Source organism: Marmota monax, unplaced genomic scaffold, assembly GCF_021218885.2.
Source record: "Marmota monax isolate L192 unplaced genomic scaffold, Marmota_monax_Labrador192_F-V1.1 WCK01_AAM20220418_F8-fsc00210, whole genome shotgun sequence".
In the NCBI taxonomy this organism is placed as follows: domain Eukaryota; kingdom Metazoa; phylum Chordata; class Mammalia; order Rodentia; family Sciuridae; genus Marmota; species Marmota monax.
The window spans coordinates 2,797,934-2,825,338 of record NW_026695248.1 but is presented as its reverse complement, the minus strand read 5'-3'; the positions used below and the strand labels follow the sequence as shown (position 1 = coordinate 2,825,338).

The window sequence follows — 27,405 nt, the reverse complement described above, 5'->3', positions numbered from 1 at the left end:
CCCACAGTTTTGGAGGTTTAAGGGAATGGTGCCATGTCAGCTCAGTTGTGGTAAGGGCCCCGTGGGGGATGGTAATGACAGGAGCGTATGTCAGCAAATAGTCACGTCTCAAACCAGGAAGCAGAGCTGGCTGGGGCCAGGCTTGCTCCTGAATAACAGCCCTCTTGTGAGGATGACCAAAGGGTCAGAATCCCCAGTGACCTAAGAGCCTCCCACTCGGCCCCGCCTCTTAAAGGTGCTTCCACCTCCTAATCCCACCTGTGCACCAAGGACATGGCCTTTGTGGGGAGGGGGACATGGCCTTTGTGGGGAGGGGGACAGAGTTAAGCCACATTAGACCACAGCAGGGATCTAGGCTAAACTGTAGTCCTGCACTCAGAGCCTCTGACTTGTTGGTCACAGTCTGAAAGTGTCCATTTCTGTGGTCTAGCAGCCTCCTAGTGGGAAAAGCAAAACTGTTTGGGGTAGGTGGTACTCTTCAGGACACTATTTAGTGTCCAGGTGAGAGACAGACATAGCCTAAAATTATGGTCACAGTTTGGGAACAGAAGAAACAAAAGAGCTGACAGAACTTGGCAGCTGACAGGATACCGGGGGCAAGACAGGAAGAACATACTTTGGAAAACTGTATCCTAAGAACCAAAAGATGTGAGGACTTCTGGGGTGGTGGCGGGGTGTGTGTGGTCCCCGGTAGGGAGGTTGGGGCCAGTGGCCATCTTCCGTGGCTGGGTGGCTAGTTGCTGTGCTTCCTTTGCACTTCATGTCGTGGAGGCAGCGTAATGGACAGAGTACGAGGAAGAAAGAGAACTTGGGTGTCACCACTGCTGGTTGGTGAGAGTTGCTGGGACTGCTCCTTTTCAGTGATGTGCTAGACTCTCGGTGATAGTGTGTGACCCTGCCTCAAGACAGGGTGGGACATTCTGTCACCTCCAGGAAGTATCCTCTTCCCTTCCCTGCCACAGGCAAGGCTTGGTACTGTTCGGTCACCATAGTTCTGTCACCATAGTACCCCTGAAGGTTTCTAGTACCTCACCTTTAGGAGGGAGACAAATAATAACAGCAACCAATTCACAGCAAAGGATAACCAGCCTTAAACCAGACAGACAGCTCCTACTATGAGGATGTGTCAGTTATTGCCTACAGTAAAAGCAAGTTTACACAGGGGTGTACAATTTCAGAGGGTGGACAAAGAACAGAAGTGGTGTAGGATGTGATGTTTAAGAGGAAGGAGAAGAGAAGATAGAAATAAAAAATTATGGGAAGGGCTGGGGATGTGGCTCAAGCGGTGGCGCGCTCGCCTGGCATGCGTGCGGCCCGGGTTCAACCCTCAGCACCACATACAAACAAAGACGTTGTGTCCGCCAAAAACTAAAAAATAAAGATTAAAAAAAAAAAAATTATGGGAAGAGTGAGAGGGAATAATAGAGGTTGGATGTTAGGAGAAAAGAGAATCAAGGGAAACAGATAAGTGAGAGGAAAAGTACATATAAAACAAAAATTGAAAAAATAATTAGAAATAGGTAAGAAGAATACAAAACAAAACTGAAATATATTATTCAGACATTCTAGTCCTCAGTAAACTGTTGCATGAAAAATAATTGATTTCAAAAATGGTAGAAATGTGAGAAAAGTAAAAAGAAAAAAAGATCTTGATGAAACATTGAACTATTGTTTGTGTTGGAGTTCAAAACATTCTCAGCTTCTCTTCTCAGGGTGAGGTGGGTTGTGGGGAGTATGATGCTTGTTCCCCGTCAGGGTGGGGCTGTGGGGGGTGAGAGGGCTAGCCCTGGAGGAGGAACTCTTGGATGCAGGCTGTAGGCCAGGTGTGCTCTAGTCTCTTTGCTGAATGCTAGTTGGTCTGGAGATTTTAAGTCAGTGCACCTCCAGAGTCCAGCAATTGCCAGTCCACACTGGAAGAATGCACCCCAGAAGTCTCCTCTGGGTTCCACTTGTGTGGTGGAGGAGCCTGTCTTTAGCCCACTAAGTTGCCTGCGGACCCCACGATTCCTGATCTCTGATTCAATTTCCAAACTCAAACTCTCCCACTCAGCCCTTTCAAATTCCTGGTCAGGCGCTTCTCTCGCAGTCTGTCCTGCAAGCAGCTGGATTGGAAGGGGATGGGGAAGCCAGGTGGGTTTCCACAACCAGTGTTCCCCCGTGTAAACCTCTCTCCGTGGTTGATTTTCTCCTGGTCACTTAGGCACACACTCTGTCATGCATCGTAGGTTTGCCCAGCTTGTTTTTGGAGCCAGATTTGGGTCTGGCCAGACTGATTTCCGTCACCATAGATGAACGCAGCCTGCTCTTGAACTTTGGACCAGTGTGATAATGGAGAATGAACTCTACTCTGGCTCCCTTCACACAGCATAGTCTTTGACAGGTGTCCACCTTCATGGTACACTGATAGTTTGTTCCCCTGTCACTGAGTACTGTGTCACTACATTCATACCATACTTTACTGTCTAGTCACCTGTAGATAGGTGTTTGAGTTGCTTTCAGCTTGGGGCTGTGATAAAGTTGCAATGAACATTTGTGTAGAAGTCTTTGTAAATACATATTGTTAGTTTTCTTGGATACTTATTTAACCTGAGAGCAGAATTGCTGAGTTGTAGGTTAGATGCATGTTGGAACAAGAAACTGTCAGTTTTTGAAGAGGATTTAATATATTCATAGATCTCATATCAACTGTATATGAGTGTCCCAGTTGCTCTGTGTCCTTGCTGATACTTGGGATTATCTTTTTAATTTTAGCCATGCTAGTGGGTTGGAAGTAGTATTTTTCATGATGGTTTTAGTTTGCTTTTCTCTTATTATTCATGATTTTTAGGATATTTCTCTGTGCTTATTGACCATTTATTGCTTTTGAGTGTTCAGCTCTTTAGCTTACCAAAAAGCAAATTGGTGGGCTGGGGTTGTGGTTCAGAGATAGAGCCTAGCATTCATGAGGCACTGGATTTGATCCTCAGCACCTTAAAATTAATTAAAGGTATTGTGTCCACCTACAACTAAAAGATAAATCTTTGTAGGAAAAAAAAAGCAAATTGGTTGTTGTCTTAAGTTGCAGGAATTCTTTTTCTGGATGCAAGACTTTTGTCAGGTTTATATTTTGCAAGTGTTATCACCAAGTTTGACACTTAAATTTTCATTTTATTAGTGGTGTTTTTTATGAACATCAGGGTTTTTGTGTTGTTTTTGCTGGAGTTCAGTTTATGGTTGTTTTTATACTTAGTGTTTTTAATGTCCTAAGAAATATATTTCTTCCTGTATTTTCTTCTAGCAGTTTTATAGTATTAACTTTCATATTTAAGTCTACCACCCATTTCAAATGCATCTTTCCGTATGATGTGAGGTAGGGGTTAGCCCCCTCCCTTTTCATATCGATATAGTTGAGCAAGCACTGTTTCTGGAAAATACTATTTTACCTGTTGAAAGGTAAAGTGCACTGGAGAATATTAAAATATCAAAAATTAGTGTGAGTCCTTCTCTGGACTCGGATTCTTTCTGTCATTGTCCTGCCCATCTCATAATAACTTTAGTTTCAGGGTCATTTTGGAGAGTGTGAGCCCATGGTTTCCCTTTGCAGGGGCTCAGGTGGACCAGTCTGTCTTCGAGGAGCTCATCAAGGAGCAGCTCCCCGAGCTGGCGGAGCACATGAACGATCTCTCGGCCCTGGCTTCTGTCTCCCTGTCGTGGTTCCTGACTCTGTTCCTCAACATCATGCCTCTGGAGAGCGCAGTGAATGTCGTCGATTGCTTCTTCTACGATGGGATAAAGGCCATCTTCCAGCTGGGGCTGGCCGTTCTGGAAGCCAACGCGGAGGGGCTGTGCAGCAGCAAGGATGATGGGCAGGCCTTGATGATCCTCAGCAGGTGGGCCCTGGCCACTCCCCCTGTGGCCAGCTGGGGGTGGGGTAGGTGGCAGCTGGGACTCTGGGTGACCACAGGAGGAGCAACAGCAGGTGCGCAGCCTGTGGATGCTTTCTGTTCCACTCTGCCCCGTACCTGTCACCCTGTGGTCTCTCAGAGCCAGTCCACTGTGGAGTGCTGTCACTGGCATGGGGTAAAGGAGGCACCTTCTCTTACCCTCGTCACCAAGTGCAAATCCAGGAGGATAGGACTTTAAATATTTTTCTCTAAGAAAATTAGATGGACTTACGGTGGCCTTGAACAGGGCTGGGGACACCAGGAAATGCTAGCCTCAGGCTTCCAACTGAAGGTTTCTGACACTTTATGTACGCATGCTGGTGACAGTGAAATCAAAGTCACAGCAGGACAGGCCCAGCTCCTGGCTGATCAGCACTTTAGTAGGGGGTTTCTTTTCAGAACATGGGAAGCTTACAATTACACGTGTGCACAGAATTTGTGCCGAGTGCACTGGAGAGTCTCAGGACCCCAGAAACCTACCCATAGGGCTAAGGTGGACAAGCCTGGCTTTCAGCGTGTCTTTCCTTCTTTCTGAAATGACCGTGGAAGTTGCTGCCTGGCCCTCCTCCCAGGCGGTGGGCTTTGAAAGTCCGCTGGCATCATCTCATGCCCCTGGGAGGGAAGGCGGTGGGTGATGGTGCTCAGAGGAGGGCAGAGGCGGCCTTTAGCTTGGAGGTGTGCTCAGGTTTCTAGATCATATCAAGAATGAAGACAGCCCGGGGCCCCCCATTGGCAGCCATCACGCCTTTTTCTCTGATGACCGGGAGCCCTACCCTGTGACTGACATTGCTGACCTCATCCGGGACTCCTATGAGGTACCTGAGCCCCTGCCCCTTCCCACTAGGAAGCATGCCTGAGAGATGGCCGTGGAGGGAGGGTTCCTGGGCTACTTCCTGTTTCCTGTCTGGACACAGAGGGCTTCCAAGTAAGTGGTTCCTGTATCCCTCCAGAAATTTGGAGACCAGTCTGTGGAGCAGATTGAGCACCTACGCTGCAAGCACAGGATCAGGGTCCTCCAAGGACACGAGGACACCACTAAGCAGAACGTGGTAAGCAGAGGACACCTCACACTGGCACTCATGGTGTTTGGGTGCCAACCTGGGAGTGCATAAGAATACTAGGGTTTTTTGTTGTTGTTGTTTGTTTATTTCTGTACAGAACTAAAAACCTACTAGGAGTGACACGTGTAGAAACATCCGGGGTCAGACTGAGCAAATTCCCTTCTGGAAGCCTCAGTTTCCCCTGTTGTATGGTGGGGATAACATCCAGTGCCTCCGTGAATAGGAGGTGTGTAAAGTGTCTAGACAGATGGCCTCAGGGGGAGCTGTCATTAGAGCTGTCTTCCCATGTGGTGCCTGCTGGCTTTGTAGCAGGGGACCCTTGTCTGGAGGTACTGTGTGAACAGGAAGGAGGTTGGGGACAAAACACTTGGAAAACTGCTGTCATGCCATCTTTGTGTCAGAAGGGAATAGATGCTGGGAGGAAAAGAGCCACTACATAAGGAAGCCAGTCCTTTGTGTCCCCTCCAGTCTTCCCGGGATACAGACCTAGCATTCACTCCGTCGCTTCTTTGTGCTTTCCTTTAGCTCCGTGTTGTTATCCCCGAAGTGTCGATTCTTCCTGAGGACCTAGAGGAACTCTATGACCTATTCAAGGTATGGAAATCTGGGAAGAAGAGGGAGTTACGGGCCCTGAGCTTGGCCCAGCCCACAGCACCCAGTCTTCCTGAGATGAGCATGCACGGCCTGTGGCAGCAGAGGCTGAAGCAGGCTCGCCTGCCTGCTTCCATCCAGAACCTCTCAGCCCGCCGCCTCTGCCCACACACCAGGGCCCTCCTGAGACAGCATTACCCTCCCCTAAAACAGGCTGGCATCCAGGAGGGAGGAGCCAGGGTTCCCTGGACAGCTCCATGGGGCTGTGTGGCCCACACTGTCCCGAGAGGGCCTGGCATTGTGATTCGGGCTTCCCTGATCCATGCTGTGCTAATGAGCATGGGTTCCTAGTCAACAGAGGGACCATGACCCTCGCTGAAGTCATCACCTGACACAAGTTTTAATTACTCATGCTTCTACCTGGGAATACGTGTGCCCATCTCTGTATTTCTGTGGCGGTGCGGCTCGTTAGGTATTTCCCATTGATGCTACTATCAGTACTCGTCCATGTGACCAGTCTTCGCTGATTTAACAAGTCGATGATCTGTCATGCCAGCAGTGTTTACGGGGTACATCAGATTGCTGGTCCTCGGGTTTTGGGTGGAGTGCCAGGCTCATCACCCTGTGAAGTGTTTCTTCAGACTCCTTGCTGGGAGTTTTCTTCCTTGAAAGAGGGCAGGCCCAGGATGCACTGCCGCTCCCCACCGAGACAGGGCAGGAAGCAGTTCTGGAAAGCTGGCCTGGCGTGGCAGAGCCCTTCCCCAGCTCTTCCTGGTGGGGACGCCAGCCCCTGTCACTTCCTAGCTCAGATTGCCAGAGCAGGCCACAGCCTGAGCAGCAGTGCTCTGTAGGGAACTCGAGCTGGGTGGCCTGAGGCCTTCCTGGGCCTGGAGGGGGCCTTCCCACGGCCCCTGGGAAGGGTTGTTGGGTGGTGGGTTTCTGGTGCTCCTCATTCCAGCTAGCAGGGCCTATGGTGACAGCTGGCAGACCCTTGTCCCCCACAGCCAGCACCTGTCCCCAGGTTTTAGTTTCCTTTGTAGCATGAAGACAAAGTCAAAGGTTACTTGCTCTCCTGATCCCCTTTGGCTTTTCAAGGAGGAACAACAGGGAATACTGGAAACCTAAAAGCAGGGAAACAAATTACAAAGGTGTTTTTGGTTTATTTGCTTTAAAAGACTGACTTGTATAGGACTGTTTTCAAGAAGGAGAAAACAGGAGACATCACACATCCAAATTTATATAACAATAAGATTTATTAATGATAAAAATGAATTGCTTTGTACTGACCACATTGTTCATCTTTCATAGGAAAAATTATGGAAGAACTTGGTTAGATGGTTTCCTGTTTCTTTCCTATGAAGGATAAACAATGTGATTGATACTTATTAAAATTTTTTTTCATATTTATAATTAGTCCTAAAAAGCTTTCATTTATGGAGGGCTTAACCACAAACAAAAACTTAAACTATAAATCCAAGATAACTTTCAAAATGCACTCCCAAGGGAAATAAAAGTAAAGCAGCATTGTCTCCGGGTGTCTGCTTCAGTGGTACAACCCAGGGCGCCTCTTTTTTGAGCCCATGCTCCACACAGCAGCCTTCTGAGACTGCTCTTTCTCCCATGGTCTTGACCTTTGAATTTCCATGGCTTTAATAGTCTGTGTATTATAATAGTTTAAAGCCTGTTGAAGTTCTGTCGGCTATAATGTCCTCTTGCTGGGTTTTCACGTGCACCCTTTTGAATCAGAATTTCACTTTCTCAAGAACAGGGGCCATGTGGAAACACCCTTACACTGAATGATAAACATGTGACAGGTTCCTCAAGAGGAGGCCATTCCTTAACTGCCCTTCCCTAAGCCTGGAGTGAACAGGCACATTGGTTCTCGATGCCAACAAGCAATAGTCAGCTCTACCCAACTTCTTCAGACTCTTTCCATTAAGGATGAATGACATGCTTAGCACTTAATGAAATTTATTTTAATCACTAAAGCAGTCCTTTAAATTTCTGAAGTCCAGATTTGTGATGTCTCACTTTCTCTCAAACTGAGAAACTGTCCTTAATCCTGTCCTCCCAAGTGGGACGTGCACAATGTAATCCAGACCTTGGGTCACAAGCTCTCCTGGAAACATCCATGCCCTGAAACAGTGCCTTACGTGTTCCGTGGACATGTTCTTACTAATGATCACCTAAAGTCACCACGATTGCTGGATGATTGTGCCCCAAAGGGCATTTGATCTCTTTGATTATTGTTTTGTTTCCTTCTTTGTTCTGCATAAGACTTTTGTCCTCAAAATTTAATGGAAAGACAAAACAAATTATACCTAATTTCATTTTTAAAAAAGAGGAAGAAAAAGAAGAAAGCTTTTAAGCAAGAAACTGAAGGGCCTTACCTTGCCCCTGTGATCCTGCCTTATACAAGTAATGACTGTGAACATGGGGAGCATCTTTCCCGACTCCTGCCCCCTGCCGGTCTTTATCTATAGACACACATGTACACAATGGGGACACGCGCATACCTGCTTCCCCCGCCCCCATACAAAAGATTGTGCCACACATAGGGCCTAAGATTTTTTTTTTTTAGTTGACCATACACTGTGGACTTTTTTCTAGATCATTATCTACAGATCTCAATCTTTTTTAATGATTGCATAGTTTCCTTGTAGGGCTGAACCATGCATGAGTTAGTAGCCGTCCTCCTCTGAGGGACATTTACGTTGTTTGCAGTTTTTGCTACTTCATAAACAGTACTGTGCATTTATCTGGGTCCAGTGCTGTTATTTTTGTAGGGTGGATTCTTAAAGGTGGTATTTTGGGTGATGGGAGACATGACACATGATGATGAGACATGTTCGTGACTGGCCTCTTGTGATTCTGTGGTCTTTGCATCTCTCTCTGCAAGCTCCTCCCAGGACCACCTTTATGCTTCCTAGTGAGGGCGGGGCGTGGGCCCTCAACATTCTGAATTTCAGTCAATACTGGTAAAATAATTTTGACTTTTCACTGAAGGCGTCCAAGGGGACTTGTCTTCCACTTTCCACACCCACCTGCATTTGATATCATGGATCTTCTACGATTCTGTTCGTTCATTGGCTAAGTCTATCCCTTAGTGAGTCACCTGTTCATTTCCTTTGCCTATTCTTTGGTGTTCTGTGAGACTCTCTGTAAACTAGTTATAAGTTCATAAATATATATAAACTAGTTATATGCCCACATATTGCCACCATTTTCTTTGGGCAGCATTTTGTGGGTCTCTAGCTGGCAGTATGCACAAACATACGTGGAAATTCGTGGTGCACCTCGGGTTTTTAAGAATGGAAATTAAGCCTTTTTTTAACACTGCAAGTGCTTGTGGTGCTTCTAACAGTTCTGTAATGGCCGTAGAAGAAGGATTGCGACATACTGTGTTACTAATTCTAGGGCATCTGCCCTTGTTTCCTGTCTTCACAGACGAAGGACTTTGAATAGTAAAGAACCCCATAGTACTGGGAACCCTATCAGGCTTTTGCCAATTGAAATGTCCAAAAAATGCATGTGACGTAGTGAGTGACAGGGCCAGTCTGGTTGCTCTAGTTTTAGTCTATTCCCAAGACTTCACCTTGCCTTTTGTTGTTTTTGTTCTTATTTTTTTGTTTTTACTTTAAAATTTCAAAATTGATAATATACTCATGTGGGTCAAAATTCAGAAAGTATTGAAAAAGAAAGCAGTAGGAAGTCATGCTTCTACTTGCTGCCACCCTGCCTCGGCCTCGAAATAGCCGGGATCGCAGGTGGGGCACCCAGACCTGGCTCTGGCTCTGGCTCAGGGGTGTGAGCCTCCCTCGGGTTCTGCTGCTGCCGCTGGTCACAGCTCTCTCTCCCGCCCTGTTTCAAGAGAGAACACATGATGAGCTGTTACTGGGAGCAGCCGAGGCCCGGGGTCCTGCGCCACGACCCCAGCAGGCCCTACGCTGAGCAGTACCGCATCGATGCCCGGCAGTTTGCACACCTGTTCCAGCTGGTCTCGCCGTGGACCTGTGGGGCCCATACGGAGATCCTCGCTGAAAGGACTTTCCGGCTCCTGGATGACAACATGGACCAGCTCATGGAATTCAAGGCATTCGTTAGCTGTCTGGGTATGACTGCTTGGGTCCTCACGGAGAGGACGGGGGCAGTCTGGTGAACAGAGTAGATTGTGGGACAGGCAGACCCACATGATGATGAGACATGTTCGTGACTGGCCTCTTGTGATTCTGTGGTCTTTGCATCTCTCTCTGCAAGCTCCTCCCAGGACCACCTTTATGCTTCCTAGTGAGGGCGGGGCGTGGGCCCTCAACATGCAAGGCCGTGGACTTGTTCTCCCTGGCACCCCAGGCATGGTGGTGGCTCGATCCTAACCTTTGTTCATTAAATTAAATCTTCAAAAAGTGCTGCCTGGAGACTCAGTCACCAGCCACCACCCTTCACGCTCTCCTTTCTAGCCTGGTGTGCATCTGGGGTGGTGGCCACACGCATTGACCTTTCTCCCTCTGTAGTAAGTTTGTGTCGTGACAAGAAGACTTAACCATTTATATCCAATCTCCTCTCCTTCATTTTTACAGATATTATGTATAATGGAGAAATGAATGAGAAAATCAAACTGTTATATAGGCTTCATATTCCTCCAGGTAAGCAAGGCCAAGTGGGAAAATCAGGCTGAGCCCTGTTTCCACACAAGATCAGCTTTGTACATGACAATGAAGTCCTTTTAAAATTTTCATGTAGACTTGGGGTGACAAATGTTTTAATTTGGTGTTTCAGATCATAGATTGTAAATACTGAACTGTGACCTGAGCGTGGGTCCAAATCACCTGGAGGGCTTGTTCCATCTGGTCACTGGGCCCTGCCCAGATGGCTGACTCGGGGTTTGAGAATCACTGACTGCAATGTTGGGAGCAAGATCCTGGTTACCTCAGTGGGTGGCTACTTTAGGCTCCTGCTTTTAGGTACCGTTTGAGTTTTCTAGCACGTAAGACTTGCCTATCATGCACTGGTAGGCAGGAACAAAGGAAGTCATTTGGAAGCCTTTGAGGTCAAGTCTTGATGTGGACAGGAACAAGAACAAGGCAACCTTAATGTGTCCCTTGTATCTTTAAAACTAATGGACACGAGTACGGACCAACTGGAGGGCACCTGTCCCCAGCACTGTGGTTCTGGCGACAGAACTTCCCATCCAGGATCCAGGGGAGCTTGGGACGTTTCCAGGATCACAAGATGCTGGTGGCTTCTACAACTCTTGGAGCACACATAGAAATTGAAAATGCACATGGACATTGTTTGTGGGCTTCTGAATTCGGCCATTGCTGCCTTAGTGTTTGGTGCCTGAGGCACGTTTTCTCCAGCCAGCTCTCCTGGCCACAGAGCTCCTCCTGCCCCTTCCCCGGGACCATTCCTTCCCTAAGTACAGACTGCGCAGCGTCAGCCAAGTTCTCCACTTTTTATACCAATTGAGTTTTTAAAATGAATTTGTTGTTTTTAGATATACAGGTCAGTAGAGGGTACTTTGACATCATGCATCCATGGAGTATAACTTCCCGCTCTTGTGGTTGTACTTGATGTGGAGTTTCGCTTGTTGTGCATTCATATAGGAACACAGGAAAGTGATGTCCCATTCATTCCACTGTCTTTCCCATTCCCAGCCGCCTGCCAGTTGAGTTCTGTCTTTTATTTTCTAATTTGCACCAAATATTTTTCCACTAACATAGAAGATATATATTTCCTTTATTACTTTATCATTGTCTTTCTATAATCATTATCAGGTTCTTACTCCTCAATAGGACATGACTGATTTTATTTTACTCAATGACTTTATCTTGGTATTTAAATAATAAACATTTCATTTTAGAATAATTTATAAAAAGTTGCATAGGTATTACAGCTAGAATTTCCATCTTGACATACTTTTAAACTTACTGGCTTTTGAATTTGAGGCTTTTGATTCTTGATCTGACTTCATTGTGAATTATTTCTAAATAAAGTCAATTCCTAAGACATTTTAATTATTAAAAGCAGCTGTAGGGGCTGGGATTGTGGCTCAGTGGTGGAGTGCTCCCCTAGCATGGGTGGGACCCGGGTTCGAGCCTTAGAACCACATAAAAATAAAAGCATTGTGTTGTGTCCATCTACACCTTAAAATAAAAAAAAAAAAAAACAGCTATAGACCTTCACATTTTTAGAAAAATCAACTCTCAAACTTTTTAAAACATGATTATGAGATATGGTGTGACTGAAATGAAATTGTTAAAACTGAAGATTTGATACATTATTTATGTATGTTTAATATTTGATTTATTTTTGTCCTGGGGATTAAACTCAGGGGCACTGGACCACTGAGCCACATCTCTAGTCCTGTTTTGTAATTTTTTGTATTTAGAAACAGGGTCTCACTGAGTTGCTTAGTGCCTGGCTTTCGCTGAGGCTGTCTTTGAACTTGTGAATTTTTGATGTAGTTAAAAAGTCTTAAGAATGCAAACAACTTAAAACCTCAGTTTCCTGAGATCATGAATTCACACTACCATTAGGTACTTCTCTTTAAATTTTAACCATTTACTTCCAACCATAATGAATAGCTCTTTAGTTAAAGGTGGGACAATCACACACATCAGAAAGTTTGAAGTCACTAATTAGGAAGTATAATGAGGATTAACTCAACTCTAAATTTGTATGTCCAGTGATTTCCTTTCGGCCTCCAACTCATCCTATTTGCCTGTCCAAGAGGCAGTGGGACCAAGCAGAGTGCACCAGCACTGGCCACAGACACCCACCTGGTGCAGAGAATTGGTCCTCTGCCAGGGGAGATGGCAGTCTTGGGGAACATGGTTGATACGCAGCTCAGGAAGCAGTGAGGAACCCAAGGCCTCCGCAGTTCCAGAAGAGCTCACTAAAATTTCTGGACTCCACTGGGATCACACTTGTGCATAAAAACTAGAAAAGAATATTAGGTGCTTTGAAACCATGTCAGGTGGTAAAAGAGACAAAGAGTATTCTGGAAGTCTGAAATCATGAGTTTTCTTTGCAGATTGATACCTCTACAGGTATTGGGCATTTTTGCTCAGTTAGTTTCACTAGGTTGATTTCTAGTGGAAACTTCTAGAAGAACATTATTTTCACTAGAAGGAAACAAAATGAATGAGAATGATCCACTGGAAGGGTGAATGAATACACAGAGAGATTCAGAGGCTGTCAGGTCTCTGCGCAGTGCGGGGCTGCAGGGACACCTCACTTGACTAGTTCCTTCTGGGAACGCCAAGATTCAAGGGATGAGTTATTTTATTTGAGAGCAGTGCTCCACAAGGCTGACATGCTGGTCTTGGGTCCATACCAAGTGGTGTTCTTGCTGGGAGTGTAATTCCATCTACATGGACCATTTGCCTAACATGTGGGACCCTGGGTTCCATCCCAGCACCACCAAAAATTTTTGTTTCAATGTTGACTAATAAAATTCCAGCTGCTCATCTCTGTGTTCAGCTATATGTGGAGAAAGATTTCCTTGTGAGGACTCATGTATATCCAAGAACATTTACTGTGGAAAAGAACAACCCTCCCCAACTCCCAGCCCAGAAATCTACCTAATAGGAGATCCGCAGCTTACCAAAGCTGTGGTGACACCTTGTGGACATTTCTTGAATCACAACTGAGTTTTGTCTTTGATTTGTTCTCACTGAATGGCTCCCTACTAAGTCCCAACCTTTTAAAAATAAGGATCTTTCCTAGTCCATATCCTGATAATTGCTTCTTTGAAACATCTTTATTGAGCTATATCTCACATATTATTCAGGTTATCTGTTTGAAGTGTAGAATTCCATGGTTTTTCATATATCAAATAGTGCAAAGCTTACCATAATCAATTTCTGAATCTGACTTCACCCTAAACAGAAACCTCCAACCCTTTAGCTATTTTGCCCAATTTATTTACCCCAACCTTAGATGACCTGCTATTTCTATAGATTTGCCTTCTGGACATTTCATACAGATGGAATTAATATAATATGTGCCATTTTGTCTGGTTTCTTTAACTTAGCATAATGTTTTCAAGATTGATCCAAGCTGTAGTTTGTATCAATACTTCATTCCTTTTTATGGCCAAGTAATATTCCACTGCATGGCTGTGCCACAATTGATTTATTCATCAACAATTCACAATCCCCCTGATGAACATTTGGGTGGTTTTGGCTATTAAGAACACAGCAGCTATGAATGTTCATATACATATTTTTGGAGGAACATGTTTTCAGTTCTCTTAGATATATATTTAACTTTTTGAGGAGCTACTAGACCATTTTCCAAGGCTGAACCATTTTACATCTCCACTAGCAATGTATGAAGGTTCTGATATAATTTTTTTTAGTATGCTCCAACAAAGTAAGGTGCTACTTTGAGTCTAGTAAGGCTTTTTCAATTCTTAAACCATCTAGATATAGTAGTATGTATAGAGAAATGATTGTCATGAAAAGTTTAACATAATTGCCAATTATTCTGCCATTCTGAGATTGAGTATATTTCTAGTTTCTAGTATGTGTGTAAGTTTTAGTTTTACGAATGGGATTTTACTTACTTTCTTCCAGGTCAACATCAGAAGTCTCTCTGAATTTGTATGTGACATGTGAATTCTGAATTTGCATGTTATCTGTATAGATTTGGGACATGGGACATATTACTCACTGTGTGTCCAGACACTGCTCCATGGGCCTTTGGGTTTCTGGACCCTGCAGAGTCCACAGCCCACAGGTTGGGAGCTGCTGGCTTAGTCTGTAGTTACTTGTTGCCTAAATTACTTGTTTTTGTTAGGAAATGTGTTAAATTTTATTTATTTATTTTTTTTTAAGCACTCACTGAAAATGACCGAGACAGCCAGTCACCATTAAAGAATCCTCTGTTATCCACGTCAAGACCCCTGGTGTTTGGGAAGTCTAATGGCATGTACCTCTTTCATTATCTGTCCCCAGACACAGTTGTCCTTGCCACCCCCCCCCCCCACCCCGAAGCCGCTGGTTTCTGCCCTCCCTGGTGAGAATCACCAGGGAGACCACTGCTTTCATCCAGAGGCCTTCGCGGTGGAAGTGGTGCCCACTGGGTTCCTTTCTCTCCCTTGCCATTTCCTGGGGCCCTCTGGTGGCAGATTCTCCCGGGGAACACAGATGGGAATCTGTAGTCACTGTAAAAATCTCCTTCTGACAGAAACTCTTGCTTTTTAGTATTTTACGGATTTGCTTAGTGGAATCCCCCTTCCTTTCCCATGCCCATCGCCGTGCTTGCTGTCATTGAATTTATTTATTTATTAATGTTTCCCTTTGTCACAAGGTGATACAGTTGATTATCAGAAGCAGCTGAAACAGATGATTAAAGATTTAGCCAAAGAAAAAGATAAAACTGAGAAAGAGTTGCCCAAAATGAGCCAGGTATGAATTTTCTGTGAAGAATATGAACTGTTTTGTAAAGAGATTTTTGTCAAGATTAGTATTTAAACTTGGACCCCTTTTCTTCCAAAATTCAGGATTATTTTGTGGAGCTGAATATTAAGAGATTTAAATTGTGATCATCAGATGTTCCAAACTCTTCAAAATGAAGCTGCTACATACTTCATGCTTTTTTAAAAAATATTTTAAAAAATTGTAGATGGACACAAAATTTATCTTTTTAATGTGGTGCTGAGGATCAAACCCAGTGCCTCACACATGCCACTTCATGCTTTTTTAATGTCTATATGAAATTTATTTGTTCAGGTTGTGATAACAGATTTATTCCTTAAGGTAGTAAAAGCATTTGGGGCCACTGTAGACAGATCAGCCTTTAAAAATAAATTAATTTTAAAAAGTGGGCTGGGGATGTAATTGAGTTGGTAGAGTGCTCATGTAGTAAGCCCTGGTATTTCTAGTTCTGCCACATGCACAAGTGCATTGTTAAAAATCACTGCCTGCTGGGTGCAGTGGCGCACACTGTAATCCCAGTGGCTCAGGAGGATCATGAGTTCAAAGCCAGCCTCAGCAAAGTGAGGCACCAAGCAACTCAGTGAGATCCTGTCTCCAAATAAAACTACAAAGTAGGGCTGGTGATGTGGCTCAGTGGTCAGGTGCCCCCGAATTCAATTCCCGATATCCCATCCCCCCCCAAAAAAAATCATTGCCTGTATCATACATAGCACCCAGTCTTCAAAACTTTTGAGCTTTTTCCAGAAAAGGGGTTCTTGCTTACATGTACTGTATGATAGTAGTTTTGATTTGAAAAGGGTCTCTCAATATTTGAGAATTGCAGCTTAAATTAGTTAAGAATGTTCCTTTATCTTAGGACTTCCGGTACTATGTTCTGGTCTCTTTTAGAAGTTGTGCTAATGTGGACGAAGCCCTGGTTTTGATCCCTAGCACTTAAGGGGGGAAACAATGGAATTTAGCATGCCATGTTTCTTTTTTGTAATCACAAAATCTTTTTTTTAATAACATTTATTTTATTTATTTTTTATGTGGTGCTGAAGATCGAACCCATGGCTTCACACATGCTAGATGCACACTCTACCCCTGAGCCACAACCCTAGCCCACAAAATATCTTGATTGGTATTTCATAGCAGGTGTGAGAAATGCCACCACTGTCTCTATTTTACTAGGGAATTGCTCTGAATTTTCATTCTACTCCTTAGAAACAGGAGTCAGTTAAATCTGATCACCCAAAACTGTTTTTGTTGGGTGGTACTAGGATCAGAACCAGGGCCTGCCACATGCTAGGCAAAGGTAATACCACTTGTTTAAAAAAAAAATAGTCCACAGCATTAAGTACTGTGTGGTGTCCCCACCAGTTGAACTTACCATTAATTTTATTCAATGTAAACATTTCAGCCATTTCCACCATTTTCTTATCTAGAATAAACTCCAGCCTCAACATCCTTATAAACAAGCTATAAACGTATAAGCCAGTGAGCTTTAAAGCTTTAAGGCAAACTCTCTTCACAGCTTTGGTTTCTTAGGAGACATTTGTACAAGTCAGCCTGCTGTGTACATCCTCCAGGGACACTTGTGCAGTTCCTATGTACATACAAATGACCCATGTCCAGGTGTGTTGAGTTGGTGCTTTCAGAGTGGAAGGGCAGTGACTGCCTTCTGTTCTGCTTCTTCAGGACCAGTTGTGCTTTTTCTCAGAGTTCTTTAAAATACATTATACTTCCAACCTGGTTATGCTGCTATACATGGGCTTTTTCCCCCGCCTAATTTCAGAGAGAATTTATCCAGTTCTGTAAGACTTTGTACAGTATGTTCCATGAAGATCCAGAAGAAAACGACCTGTATCAAGCCATTGCCACAGTAACCACCCTGCTGCTGCAGATCGGGGAGGTGGGCCAGCGCAGCAGCAGCTCAGGAAGCTGCTCCCAGGAGTGTGCAGAGGACCTGCAGGCTTCAGCTCCTTCTCTAGAGCAGGACTCTGTTTTCATGGACCCTGGGAAGACGCCCCAGGACCCCCAGGCATTTCCTGAGTCGGCAGAAGGGGACTGGACTGTCTCTCTTGAACATATTTTAGCGTCACTTCTTACTGAACAATCACTAGTAAACTTTTTTGAAAAGCCACTGGACATTAAATCCAAACTTGAAAATGCCAAGATCAATCAGTACAGTCTCAAAACTTCTGAAATGAGCCACCAATCACAGCCTGAACTCAAGCTGAGTAGCCTGTAGCAAGATCATCTGCCTTGGGCACACTGGAGTCTGCTATACCAAAGCACGGACTGGACCTTCTTGGGTCATCAAACCACAAACCCAGATGTCTAAACTTCATTCTGAGCACATTTGACACGCTGGTATCTGGAAGAGCAACCTGGCAGTAGCTGGAGGAACTGACAACGCTTGGGCATTTCTATGTATTCTTGAGGGGACTCAAGTTGGACAGTCAGTAGCACAGGTCCCCACCTGTTCTTTCAACGACTGGCAAGTTCACTTCCATCAGATTTGCTGAAATGGGTGTCCTGCCACAATGCTATTATGATTTCATTCTTTGATCAAACAGATGTCTCTAACAAGGGACAAGGGTCCCAAGCTCTCATTTATCCCTTAGAATGAGAGGTGATGAATCAAGTACATTTTCAAGGTCTCAGAGCCACTGTCCGTGCAATTGTATTTGGCTTTTTTTTGCACTAGTTTTGTTTCAATGCTGGTAATTGAAACCATTTTAATATATTTGGTTGTATTCACTTTATATGTCCTTCCAAAAATGTTGTGTACAAACCATGCTTTCAACGTGGGCCTCCAAGTTTTTTAATAAGAAACCTTTTTGTATTGCCTCAGTCTATTTTTTTTTTAACCTTACACCAAGGTGGATGGTCATACTGGTGAATGGACAAGCTGGAATCTCCCCCTACCCATCTGCATTCGCAGAGGACAGTGCAATATCCTGGAGATGGTCCACAATCCCACGCTTACTTGGGTGGACATTTAAGGCGGGGAGGGGGGGGAGTCAGTGGTGCACTTACCAACTAAACCGAATCCCTGACACACCTTGAAGCCTGAATCTTGATTTGTTATGATAACCTCAAAAATCTCTACTTATGAACCTTAGCTCTAAAAATAACTCAAGTGATAATTATAAATGGGTTGAAATAAGACTCTGCCTCTAGGTTTATCTGATTACCTTATCAAAAACCAATTATTTGGAGGGAGGGTATAGCGCAATGTTGTTGTGCTTAGCATGCAAGAGGCCTAGGATGACCTCCAGCACCATCACCCCTACCACAAAAATCTATTTTAGAAGGTTAAGTGTATTCAATACAGACAGCAGCTTGAAGACATGCTGCCGTTTCCCCCCACCATTAAATCTAAGATTCTACAGGCGTGTTTACTGATTCTCTGGGGGAAAAAAATCTTAGAATGAACGAAACTTCCAAGTAAAAGCATTAACATCACACCTCCAATTTTGCAACAACCTAGAGCAGTGGTTCTCAAGTCAATCACCTTAAAAACCCTTAGACCCTGTCCAAATAGACTCCAGGAGCTAGGCAGGAAATAGAATGTAGGAACAACTCTCCAGATGACCCTACAACCACACATGACAATCACACAAGGAAAACCAAAATAGTTTTATGACTTTATTTAACTATTAGCAGTTAGTTCTCATCCACATTGACTGTCTGTAGATCTGCAAAGGAAGTGATAAGACAGCATTCATTCATTTTGTATTTAAATACCCCAAAAATCTTTTCTAGAAAATTCTGGATATAGTTCTATTTCATTTCCCATATCAGTTTTGTATTTAAAGTGAAATTATGCCTGTTACTCATATTCCTGTTGGAAAGTTTCCAGGCACAGAGTGCACAGGAAATATCCAAAGAGATGAATTCAGGTTTTAAAAAGGGCTGGAACGTAGCTCAGTGGTAAAGTACCTCTGAGTTCAATACCTTGTACCAAAAAGAAAGGACTAAAAAGTCAATTTTACAGTTTTATGGAGTGGAGTGAAACTTACTTTTGAATGTGGTAACGGGGACATAGGTTACCAAAGTATAGAGCTTGTTTGGTGAATCTTCATCCTCGTTACGTTTTCTGGATAATCGCACACGAATACGATATGGGACATTCCTAATAAATGGAAGTGAATTGCTGGAGTCAATTCCTCCTTTCAGAAACAACCACCGCATACATTCACAAAACCCTTCCTTGCTTCTTCATCAACCAGCCACTATCTGTCCCTGGTAGATATACCAAGGAGGACTATCGTCTCAGGACGCATGTATATTAAAATGTGTTAAACATCCCCACCAGAACCACCCAGTCTCTACCACACCTTTGCCATTTTTCTAGCTGGTCCCCTGCTTCTACTTTGGCACCTTGTCCTTTCTAGTATCAACACCCTTTGCCCTCCCGTTTCCCAATCTTGGCATTAACATGTGGATCAGGCAGTTCTTTGTGGGAATTGTCCCAGGCATTCTGGATAGCCACAGAGCCCCTGGCCGTAACAACCCAGGGGGAACAGAGCTGGTAAAACTGCCCAGGTTAAGTACCACTGCTGTCATGTCACGCTGGGCGTGCCTGATGTCTAGGCCCAGGGCCCTGCTCCTCCAGCCTCCTTTGTGAGGGCTTCCAGGCACTTCCTCTACCACTCTCACCATCCTCCCAGATGCCACCTCGCCTGCTCTCTACGCAAGGCCCTCCTCTGCCCAACACTGCTGCCTTCTTCACTAATGTCTCAGTGACTGTTAAAGGCCTCCCTAAAGATGCTAGCTCATCTTCTGAGCCACCGTCACAGTACTTTCTTTATACTTCCATGTAGTGACCAAACTAGGAAACTCACAGGAACTGTGCAAAGTGAGTAGGACAAGCTGTTGTCACCACAGGAGGTCACTTTCTAACAAATAATCTTAATACCTTATTCCTTTGGCCCAGACAGCTTTGTTGAGCCTGGTATCAATGCGCACATCTGGAGTTCCCATCTCTTTCATGGCAAATTTCCGGATCTCTTTGAGGGCCCGAGGAGCACGCTTCTTGAAGCCCCTAGGATTCGTATATAAGTGAACAAATTAAAAATGCACATGAAATTGTGTAAATACATACACAGCATGTCCTTCCAAAACAAAAACCTTAAAACTAGGCAGGAATAGCCTTTTTGCACCAGTATGCAGTGTCCAGCAATTAGCATCAACACTTGGACGAAATGTGTACTGCATCTCCACTTACATAAATACCAAGTGTCCCAGGATTATTTAGAGCACGCTTTTGAAAACACATCTTACTTGGTCTATGTGTACAGAGCAAGGGCTTTAAATGTGTAGATTTCTTAAGTTTGAAGACAAAAAAATTAATCCTATTCTATGGAAATTTAGGTATGCGTCAGGCACTGTTCCAAAGACATGAACTATATCCATTAACTTACCACTGCTCAAAACTGAGCTCAGGACCAGTAACCCTCCATTCACAATGAAGGTACAAACTTGTTTAGATTTTATGGTTTTAGTTACATAAGAAATGCAAAAGCTCAGAACTTCACATAGGCTAAAAAGGCCAAATATTTGCACAAGCCAAGGCTACTCAAGCAACCTAAAGGTGCCCATAACCAAGACTCTTCCTTTACTCTGAGCTCACCAGCCTCCTTGCCATTTTTAGAGCCCAAATAAGCTCATTTCATTCTTATTCAGAAATAAAAGAGTGCCAGAATTACAGTGGTCAGCAAAACAACCCCCCAAGCATTTTTTTAAAAATATTTTTTCTTAGTTGTAGATGGACACAATAACTTTCTTTCTTTCTGTTTAATTTAGTGCTGAGCATCTAACCCAGTGCCTCACATGTATGAGGCAGGAAGGAGCTCTACCACTGACCAAAGCCCCAGTTTTTGATGTAGCTTATGCAAGTGACCAAGTACATCAGACAGAATAAAGCACTATAGAAAAAGACCAGGAAGAAGAGATGGAGAGTTAGAGAAGGGCACAGCAAGTCTCAATATAATGGCCAAAGGGGACACCGTGCTCAAGATCTAAAGACAATGATGGCAGTCATTTAGCTACCCAAGGCAGTAGGGGAGAGTAAAAATAAAGCAAAACAACTATTTTTAAACATGAACAGGCCTGGCATGATTAGGTTAAGAATGGGGGTGAGGGCAGTACAACTTGTTAAATTGTGAATGCATTCAGAAGGTACAGCCCACAGGATATGGTGAAGTGCCAATAAATGAAACAGAGAAGGGCACAACAGGAATGAGTTGGGGTAGAGATAAGACACCAGGAGTCTGGTTTGGCCCATGTAAAGTCAGTGCCCATTTACTTAAGCAGAGATGTCAAACAGCAGTTGGATGTCTGAAGCCTGTAAGATTGCTTTTTACAAAGTATGGACAGAAAAGAGAACTTCATCCTGGTACACCTCAATATTAAGAGGGCGGTGTGAAGACCGGGAGCACCGGGTAAAGGAGGAAGGACAACAGGACTACGGAGCCTGGCATTTGTATGCTGGAAGCATGAACCCTTAGGCCACTTATCACCTTAAGATTCTAAATACTTGTTGCCTTTCACTACCAGGAAGGCAAGGTCTTTGATTCCCTGCCTATCTGCATGCCCAGTACAGTACCTTGACAGTCAAATGCCTGACTTGCCACAACTAAAGGAGGGGTGTGTAGCAATTCACAATCAACATTAACACACAAAAATGGACACCAGATAGACCCAGAAACCACCTAAGACCACAAATAAAACTGCACCTAATGCTCACTGGCTGACAGGTCACCATCTGGCTGGGATACCAGGCCAAATGCAAATGCTGCCACATTTACATCTCTTGCCAATGTGGGTCTTAAGGAGATCACCCAGTCAAGTCCAAGAAATTCTGCTCCACAAATTGGTGAGCGAATAGAACATTTCACCACGTCTAACATTTTTCCTATTTAAACCTCAAGTAACAAGAGATTTGGTGTCTATTGTTATCAGTTAGCTTGATGGGCGAAAAAGGGGGAAGACTTCTCAAGCCCTAGAACCAAAAACTAAATCACAGAAAAACAACAGAACACCCCAAATCACCCCCATTGCTGCATATCATACACCCGTGGGTCTTCACGATCTATTGCCAATGCTGACACATTTTATTTCTAGCGTTTTACCTTCTGGCATTACAACTCTATCAGTCATTAACACATATCTGCACGGGTCAGAGAACAAACAAGAACCCTATTTCACATTCAGGGCTGGACAAAACTTAATAATTTTCCTGCAGTCTACAGATATTGTTTGCTTTCCCTCATTCACTCTGACCTTTTGGCCTGTCCGAATTTAATTAAAAAACTAAAGCACCGAGTGTAACGATCACCACCAATTTTCTAAAACTGACTCTTCCTGAAATCTCAATTCCTCTGGACAGCACACTTGAAACCCCTCAAGCCTTCAGAAGAGTAGCTGCAACACAAATCTTGATGGATCACGCATTTCTAGAGCACTTAGCCTTTAAAGACTCGCCAGTCCTAGGAGGACAACAACCAGGCGCCTAAGTGGGGAGGGCCAGACCCAGGCGGAGGGTGGGGGTACTCACACTCCATGGATGCGCTTGTGAATGTTGATGGTGTATTCCCGGGTCACGACCTCGTTGATGGCAGAACGGCCCTTCTTCTTCTCGCCACCCTTCTTTGCGGGAGCCATCTAAATACAGGCAGGAAGGCTTAGAACAAGCTCAGCGAGACAAGCCCAAGTCAAATCGTCCCTCCCGGCTTGGCCTCGCGCTGCCGGGGGCGAAAACCTCGGCCAGGTAGGTCCCAGCGGTCCATGTTCGAGCACGGCCCGGTCGGCCGGCCGCCCTGCAGCTTAGGCATAACCGCCCCTCCGGCACCCTCGACCAGGAAGCCCCTGCAGCCCCGGCTTTCCCAAGCCTGCCACTCTCCCTCCCAGGCACCGGGAGCCCTTTAACACAGCGCCGATTCCCATCTCCCAGAAACCGGAGCCGGAGCCAACTCCGACAAGACTCCGCTGTGCTCGCCAGCACAATCCTGGGGGCTGATGGAGCCGGATTCCCGAAGCTGGAACCCCGGCACCCATACTCACTCTGCCAGTCCCAAGTTGGAAAGGAAGGGCGCGAAGGATTGTGGGAGGGAAAGCCGCGTTTGCAAGTACAACTTCCGGGTCGTCCAGAGGCGGGGACAGGAGGTGTGGCTAGGGAAGGGGAGAGGCGAGGCTGTGACGTAAACGAGGAGCGCCCGGGTAGCCGCGAGGGGGTCCTGGGGGCGGAGCCTGGTGGGGGCGGTGCCTGGGCGGGCGCGGCTGCGCTGATCTGCGGTGCGCTCGGTTCTGGCTTCTGCCGCGGGCTTCCACCTGGCTACTTGCGAAGCGTACGGGGAGCGTCTTGTTCCTATTTTCTGTCTTCCGAGGGAATCCAAACCAAGGCCCACAGGTGGATGGTAGCAGAGCCGGGAGAGAAGACGCTTGTTTGTTTTTCCAAATATTTGTTTGTTTTTCCAATATTTATTGCACCTCTGTTGGCGCTGTACCTGACTGGCCGTCCCAGGGATGATTGCGCACGGCCAGAATTAAAGCGCTTGATTTTTCCAAGTCGAAAAGGCCTGCGTAATGCCGGGCATTTCAGAAAATGGGAAAATTCTCAGACCCGGAGCAAGTTCTCCCTAACCTAGGGGTTTCAGCAATGGACACATTTCAGAATCTCAGACAAAAAGACTGGAGGCAGGTAGTTTTGTGGCTAGAGCAGGGTCTCTGATCTCATCAGGAACACGGGCCTCTTCATCCTTTAGAAGGATTGGTGCTATACCCGCAGGTTTCCCAACAGCCCTTCAAGGTAGGAGGTGGGGGTGGAAGAGCAGCGCTCTCCGGTACTAAGCCCCACCCCACCACCCACAGCACTCAACTGCAGCGGACACCGAGCCTCTTAGCAGAAAACGAGGTCCTTTCTAGCAATCCCCTAGGGACTCTTATAATAAATTAGGCTGAGAAAACACCTGCCAAAAGCAAATGGGATCCAGGTGGAGGGCACGATTTGTTTCAACTCAGTGACCTTTGCTCTCATTTCCTTTCTTCCTCCCCTCTGCCTGCCTGACCTTTTCCTCGTGTTCAGGCATCTGAAAGCTGCCACTGGCCTTTCACAGGTGACTCATTTGGGATCACTATTCTGATCCTGATCCGCTGCAGTGCTCCGTGAAGATGGGATCCTGCCCTTTCATCTGGCTCCCAGCGCCTAGAGGGGAATTAAAGGCTAGCCCTCTGGGGCAAAGGAATGTTTAATAAATCTGCCAGCTGCCTCATTTCCATGTAACTGATGAAATGTGAATAGATCCTTATTGTTGAAGCAAATAGACTCCTCTGGTGGAAATCTACAGAACAGCCCTCTTTATGTCAATTTTGCTTCCTTCAAGGTTGAATAGACCTGTAATAAAGACTGTTTGCTTTGAGGAGTAGAAACCATAAGCCTTCCTGGGGTTCTCTGTGTTTCAGTTCAGCCCTTCCAAGGCATCTTTTCCTCCTAGCCTCTGACCAACCACTGACTGCCGGGTCTAGAGATCCAATTACTTATGAGTTCCTGTGTTTGTAAGATGTACTAATCACCCATGCTTTTTTTTTTTTACTTCTAGTGATTTTCAGCAGATCCTTAAAATGAAACAACCTCTGAATGCTTCCCAATTAGGGCAGCCAGAAAGAAGTAGACAGGCTACATTCCAGTCCTCTCAGAGGATGACAAACCCTAAGGGAGGAGAGGGTCCTAGACAATGTCACTCTGGGAGGGCTGAGCTCCAGGAATTTCCAGTGGAACTTTCCAAGAGGAGCAGCTCAAAAGATTTTTAAGAGGAAAGAGGCCTGGTAATGAAGAGCATGCTCAAGCCGTACTGTGTGGGTGGACTGGGGCCTGGGAGGTTGGTGAGGAGGTTGTTGCTGTGACCCAGCTGAAATGGGGCCTGGGTAAGGCAGCTAATAGTGAGGCAGAGGAAACGGATGGTACAAAGAATATTTGAAATAAAAATCAACAGATCATGGGATGGCATGTAGAAGGAAGGCCTCGTGGCTAACAAAACCACATTAGAAACCATCATACAATATATGATCTATTACGTGGGAGAGATCAAGGTGATTTCATGACTTTGAAAAAAAATACAGTCTTGAGTCAATAACAAAATTTGTTCTGAGAGATTTGTCTTCTGAGCATTGCTAGACAGTTCATCCTTGTGTGCACACTGCAGAATGGATGTACACAAAGCTAGATGGTTTACCTGCCTCAGCCCTGGGCAGCGTGGTGTATACGGTCACCTGTGTGGACCATCAGAGACTGACCATCATGCAGCACACGGCTGAATGTGCTTTTAGCTTTATCACAACAGAATGACTCAACAGGACCCATGTAGCACCCTTACCTGCCTGCTACCCACCAGTGCCTGTTCTCCAGGCACCCAGAGTTTAATCTCTCTTTTTAACCAAAAGGAAACGAGACTTCTTAGAGAGCAGTTGATTCCATGCTTTAGGGCAGAAAAAGAAATCAAGACAGACCATGATCCTGATGTTCTAGAAAGAAATCTGGTTTCCAACGGGCAATGCTAAAAAGATAATGGAATCAAATAAAGGAGAACGCTCCCACTTGTTGGGTTGTGCTGATTCAAGCATAAAATAATAACAATGATTGCTTAGAAAAACTGAGTTTATAAAAGGTCATGTGTTCATGACTTTGTGCTTAAAGTAAAACATAAACTAATAAAAGGGTAATTGTAATTTTAAAAGGAGTCAGTGTAATAGCAGTGCCTAAGAGTGGTTAGGCAAAAATCTGATGAGAAAAAATCCTCGTTTCCAGTGAGCATTTTCCCCCAAACAGAATTCTTGTATAGTAAAAAGTTCATGAGAAATTGTGTACATAAAGCCACAAATGGCATTTCTTTGGAGGATTCAAATTATTTATTTCTCTCGGATATTAATGGCTGACTTTGAGAACTTCAGGCTGCACTTATACAACACGATGAGAAAATCCAAAGTGATTTTGTACCAAACACTCAAATTTTCCCAGAACAAACATTAAGCAAGTGTGCAAAATGTCATGACTTAGAACACTCTAATAGTTGGCCAATTCACCATGTTGCATGTATACACAAAATTTTTAAATTGATTTAATGAACTTTAGTTGTCACAAGAGACAGAAGATGCTGCATTTTAATTGAGTTAGTTTAAAATATCTTAAACTTGGTGTACTCCAGAGTTCACACTTCAGTTGGGTCTCTTCAGCCAAGACTGTACTGTTTTCCAAATAGAAAGGTCACGGTTTTTCTGGAAATAGGGCAGGGTTGCAAAACAGCCTTTTAATGAGCAAAACTTAATGAATCAAAAGATTAGGGATTAAACTTCCCATGATGTGTGTGGGTTCAAAAAAAGATTACACAATGAGTTTTCCGAGTTTATCCAAATTCTAAACGTGTGTAACATTTAGGCAGAGCTAAATTCAGTTAGTGTGGCATACTCCACCCTCTTTTAATGGCTGGCAGCTAGAAAATTCTAGGGCAATGAATACCCTGTGCTCATTAAGAATCTTGTTCCATGTAGCAGTAAGGATGCTGACAGCCAATTAAAATGCGAATACAATTAAAATACACTTTTTTTTTACAGAAAAAAAAATCAGATCTCTAACTCTTTGAATTTATCAAACATTAAATTAAAAAAATGATCCAGTTTCGCACAGACCTTTTGTTTTAAAAACAGTGTTCATTTCTGGTTCTGTCAAAGAATAAATGCTCCTAGTGCATGCAAAGTATTTTGAGTTCTCTTTTTCTCGGGAATAGTGCAATTATGGGACTGGTGCCATCCACAACTGATCCTAGTCATAGAACTGAGAGGAACTTTCTCCACTTTACAGAGAGGGTAGAAACAGAGAGTAATGCAACTATGAAACAAACTTCACTCTCCCCAGCCAGTGCTTTCAGAAAAGGACATGATACCTTAATGGTTCTCAAACACAGGGCACCAGAGCACTCCATGTTATTGTGATGAGCCCCTTGAAGGGGCAGATGTCCATAGCTGGCAGGACCCTTGGAGATACGCCAGTGGCATGTGTGTGCCCACATCTTACACACAGACTTACTCACCCTGCTCACATGGCTAGTAACTATGTGTTGGCAGTGAGAATCCATAGAATTCCAGCCTGGGTGAGTTTAATTACAGGCAATGAATGAATGCGGTGGTGGAGAACATCTTGGTTGTCTCCCACAGTCTATCCGTGCCTATGACCTTGGATATTTTCTGTTTTCATTTCTACCATGAGCCTTTTTTTGGGCACAAACTTTAACGATCAAGCTGATAGACTAGTGCACATTGCAGCTCATGAACCTTAACACCATCACCTGACTTACTGTATCACTTTTGACCTTGAATATCCCCCAAACGCTCATGTGGGCTTGATCC

At 44.6% G+C, this 27,405-nt stretch overlaps 2 protein-coding genes across 4 annotated transcripts in view; one reads left to right on the top strand and one right to left on the bottom strand.

Annotated features, from left to right (window-relative positions):
- The window catches only part of Tbc1d8 (TBC1 domain family member 8), a 112,844-nt gene extending 94,996 nt beyond the window's left edge, over positions 1–17,848 (top strand). For 2 of the 3 annotated variants that reach the window (XM_046440301.2, XM_046440302.2), the window contains exons 12-20: positions 3,584–3,869; positions 4,609–4,738; positions 4,874–4,972; positions 5,510–5,578; positions 9,447–9,687; positions 10,153–10,218; positions 14,416–14,505; positions 14,891–14,988; positions 16,793–17,848. In XM_046440301.2, the coding sequence (XP_046296257.1) occupies positions 3,584–3,869; positions 4,609–4,738; positions 4,874–4,972; positions 5,510–5,578; positions 9,447–9,687; positions 10,153–10,218; positions 14,416–14,505; positions 14,891–14,988; positions 16,793–17,248 (1,535 nt within the window). In that variant the 3' untranslated portion in view covers positions 17,249–17,848. The remainder of the gene's footprint in view (positions 1–3,583; positions 3,870–4,608; positions 4,739–4,873; positions 4,973–5,509; positions 5,579–9,446; positions 9,688–10,152; positions 10,219–14,415; positions 14,506–14,890; positions 14,989–16,792) is intronic. The other variant, XM_058578314.1, reaches the window with a different exon arrangement.
- Positions 17,849–18,638: 790 nt separating this feature from the next.
- Rpl31 (ribosomal protein L31) lies at positions 18,639–23,116 on the bottom strand. The gene is made up of 5 exons (XM_046440303.2): positions 23,071–23,116; positions 22,565–22,671; positions 19,925–20,050; positions 19,026–19,138; positions 18,639–18,701 (listed from the first exon to the last, which is right to left on the bottom strand). The coding sequence occupies exons 2-5, from the start codon at positions 22,669–22,671 to the stop codon at positions 18,670–18,672; spliced, it is 378 nt and encodes a 125-aa protein (XP_046296259.1). The 5' UTR covers positions 23,071–23,116; the 3' UTR covers positions 18,639–18,669.
- Positions 23,117–27,405: the final 4,289 nt, after the last annotated feature.

What these genes read in the sequence shown, in the direction of transcription:
- Rpl31 (XM_046440303.2), bottom strand. Translation starts at nt 22,671, where the DNA reads ATGGCTCCCGCAAAGAAGGGTGGCGAGAAGAAGAAGGGCCGTTCTGCC. An exon ending in CACAAGCGCATCCATGGAGT is followed by an intron (nt 20,051 to 22,564) that starts GTGAGTACCCCC and finishes TACGAATCCTAG; the next exon opens with GGGCTTCAAGAAGCGTGCTC. An exon ending in CCCCGTTACCACATTCAAAA is followed by an intron (nt 18,702 to 19,025) that starts GTAAGTTTCACT and finishes CTTCCTTTGCAG; the next exon opens with ATCTACAGACAGTCAATGTG.